We start from the raw sequence: 3,369 nt of genomic DNA, 5'->3' as shown, positions 1-3,369 counted from the left end.
CATCAGCCCATCAGAGATAAGGTGGCCCAAATCCGCACTAAGCCCCAACAGTCGGACTGCGGCTCAGTCGACTGTCGAGTGCCAACACTCGGACGAAGATGGAGGGAGTTGTCAGCTAGACCATTAGTCAGCTGTCTACTAGACCATCTCTTGGCCACGATGTCTTGATGACGGTTGTTATCCAACAGCAATATAACCCGGTTAAATACGGCAGCTACCAGTAGTAAATGTCATGAAACAGTCGGACACACCTGAGGTCATGAATAGCATTAATACCAGTCCTTTATGCACCCCTACCTGGCGCACTTTATATAAGCAAGGAGGGAAGCCCGGGGCTGAAGGTTGAACTTCCACACTTTGTACCTCCGCTGCAGAGCCTTGAGCGTACTCTTAACCGCGCCGTTCACTAGATACCATTGCCTCTACATTCCTACCTCCTAGTATTATCAAGATTATATCCATGACAGGCATAATAGCTTCTATAACAACCAAATCGATTTCATTAGATGCTTCGCAAAATATGTTTTCATAATGTAACTTATTTGTCTTTCAAAAAAAAGTAACTTATTTGGTTTTATAGATGGTGAAGCACTTTTCTACAAACGTAATGTAGAATGAAGTGGAAAAATCGATGTTTTTTTTAGTATGATGGATCCTTTTTAGTACAAGCAAATTACAACAAACGGGGGCCAACCTATTGTACCTCTTACATTGTGGGGATATCCAGAAATACTCTAAAACTTTACATTACGTGCACCCATGCATCTGCAAGGAAGAACGTATACTTATAAACTTAGAATCAATAAAAGAAGCTTTGACAAATTACACGGTACTGCTGGGTTGGTATTGTCTTTCATTCGATGCGCCGTTTGAGGATCTTGGCCCACAACCCATTCTTCATCTTGAGCACAACTGATGGCTTTGGCTCTACAACGTGCCCTCCCACCATTTCAAAATCGAAGTTCCACACCATGGCGGCAACGACACTCTTCATCTGCTCTACCGAGATGTGCTTGCCCAAGCACGATCTTGGCCCGGCGTTGAATGCTAGGAACTTGTAGGATGGTACGTACAGAAGCTTGCCGTCCTCTTTGACCCACCTTTCTGGGCGGTACTCCGTGCAATCCTTGCCCCACACACCTTCCATCCTGCCCATTGAGTAGAGTGAAATCAGGATGGTTTCACCCCTTTGCACCTTGTGACCGCTCGGCAGTATGTTGTCGGTCATCACCGTCTTGCGCTCGATGGGGCCCGGTGGGTACAGCCTCATGGATTCGAACAATGCCGCGTGCAGGTAGACGATCGGTTCGGTCTCCTCTGGCTCAAAGATCATCATGTGGTTGCCGCTGGTGGTGGTTGCTTTGTGCATGGCAATGGGAGCTAGTTCTCTTCTGATGCTCGACACGACGTGTGGGTGTTTGATGAGGTTGTAGAAGAGCCAGGTGAGGGTCGTGCCGACCGTGTCACGCCCAGCAAACATGTAGTTGATCAGGGTCGCGTACAGGAAAGCATTAGGTTTTCCGTGGTCGTCGGTATACTCTGGGTCATGGATGTAGGAAGAAACAATTTGTACCTTCTTTTTATCTTGCTCTTTATCCATGTCCATGTGGACTGGTCCGTCTCTCCACTTCTTCATCATCTCTCTGACAAATCGGTGCAGTTCCAATTGCGCTGCGGCGAGCTTCCGCTCCGGGCCAATTTTTAGACACTTCATCAACTTCCAGCAAGATGATGGCACCATGTTCCGGATGAAGCCTACATCCATGACAGCTTCCATGGCGTCCGGCACAATTACAGGTGGCATATCGGCGGTCAGAAGGCCAGGGTCGACCCCGAAGACCGACATGGCCGTCATGTCGAATGTGAACCTGGTAAACAGGTCCTGCATATCCAACGAGGTTAGGCTCTCCATGCGCGCCAAGAAGGGGAGGAGGCCGTTCTCCAGCTTATCGCGGCAGCAGCGGGCCATGTGAGCCAGCAGCTGTGGGCTCGACATGAGGTGCTGCACTCTGCCACGCTGGCGGCGCCATGACTCGCCGTCCGCGTTGAAGAAGCTGTTCCCCATGGCGTCGAAGATGGCAGCGAACTCCTCGCCCTTGGGATAGTTGGTGAAGTTCGAGACGAAGATGTGGCGGACATTCGTCGGGTCGCAGGTGACGAAGAAGTACATGGCAGGCCCACGAAACACAAAGCTACTGCCGGCAGCGGCGAGCAAGGAGGTGGCGTAGTCATGGAAGCGGTGGAGGTTGGCGACAACGGAAGGGAACATTCCAACCAGGGGCCATTCCGCTGGAAGCGTTGGGACAGTCTTTGAACTCCTCAACTTGATGAAGCAGAAGAGCAAGGAGAGAAGCAAGACAAGAAAGGAGACGAGGAGGTGGTGTAGCTCTAGCGACGACAAGAGTGCCATTGTTTTCCTTGCTACTCAATGACAAATGCTTGAGAATTACGTAGAATTTATAGATTATTTGCTTGTGCATGCAATATACTAGTACCTGTTGCAGGAAGGCCTTATAGATTATTAATGCAGGTCGTCGGAAGGAACATGATGCTGAGAAGCTTCCAGCCGGGGGCCGGGATCACTAAGGGGGTGTTTGGTTGAGAAGTCCTAGGACTTTTCCTAGTCCCAAGGATTAATCAAAAAAGACTCTCTAGTAGAAAAAGTTCCTCTCGTTTGGTTTCTAGGGACTTTTTCTAGTCTCGGAGACTAAAAAGTCCGTGAACCAAACACCCCTAACTGTCCTCCTGTCCTTTTCCAATAATCGGGTGTGTACGTGATTCATGGGCGTGTATATCGACCATTCAGCCAACTCTCAACCGCCAGCTCCCTGACCGTACCGTGCCAACGTCAATTTATGGACAGGCTGCACCTCCACTTCGCTCGACTGCTGGTGCTCTACTCTTCTTCTCCAAATTACTGTTCCAGTGATGCCAAGAATATGTTAACAAAATCTCACGGATATACATTGACTATGCAATCTACCTAGTCTTATTTGTAAATGTCATTACATTTGGTCCACATTTTACTTTACTGTAATCAAATAATATGTTCACGTTATTAATTCTATACTTCTAGCCCGCACATCGGACGGGCCACATTGCTAGTTTCTATAAATTGGAGCATAACCATGGCCTCAAAGCATCAACTAAATCATTGTTGCATATGATGACCATTAACTGGGAATCCATGATTGCGCGTGTTAGAGAAAGAGAGATGACAGAAATGACTCCAGAACACCTGGCCGGAAAGAGACATCACGTGGACCCATGCACGATCCACGCGCTGTCACATGCATGCACAGAACCATGGATGAAATACTCAGGCAATTCGCTGGTACATGGAGTTGTTTATATTGGCTTTCTCTGTGA

The 3,369-nt window shown here is 48.3% G+C and overlaps 1 protein-coding gene across 1 annotated transcript; it reads right to left on the bottom strand.

The window, feature by feature from the left end:
- Positions 1–610: 610 nt before the first annotated feature.
- Positions 611–2,412, bottom strand: LOC125522752 (noroxomaritidine synthase 2-like). Its single transcript, XM_048687784.1, has one exon. It carries the CDS (start codon positions 2,408–2,410, stop codon positions 854–856), a length of 1,557 nt encoding a protein of 518 aa, XP_048543741.1. The 5' UTR covers positions 2,411–2,412; the 3' UTR covers positions 611–853.
- Positions 2,413–3,369: the final 957 nt, after the last annotated feature.

The sequence above is a fragment of the Triticum urartu genome, chromosome 7 (genome assembly GCF_003073215.2).
Source record: "Triticum urartu cultivar G1812 chromosome 7, Tu2.1, whole genome shotgun sequence".
NCBI classification, from domain to species: domain Eukaryota; kingdom Viridiplantae; phylum Streptophyta; class Magnoliopsida; order Poales; family Poaceae; genus Triticum; species Triticum urartu.
This window is presented reverse-complemented; position numbering and strand designations above follow the sequence as displayed.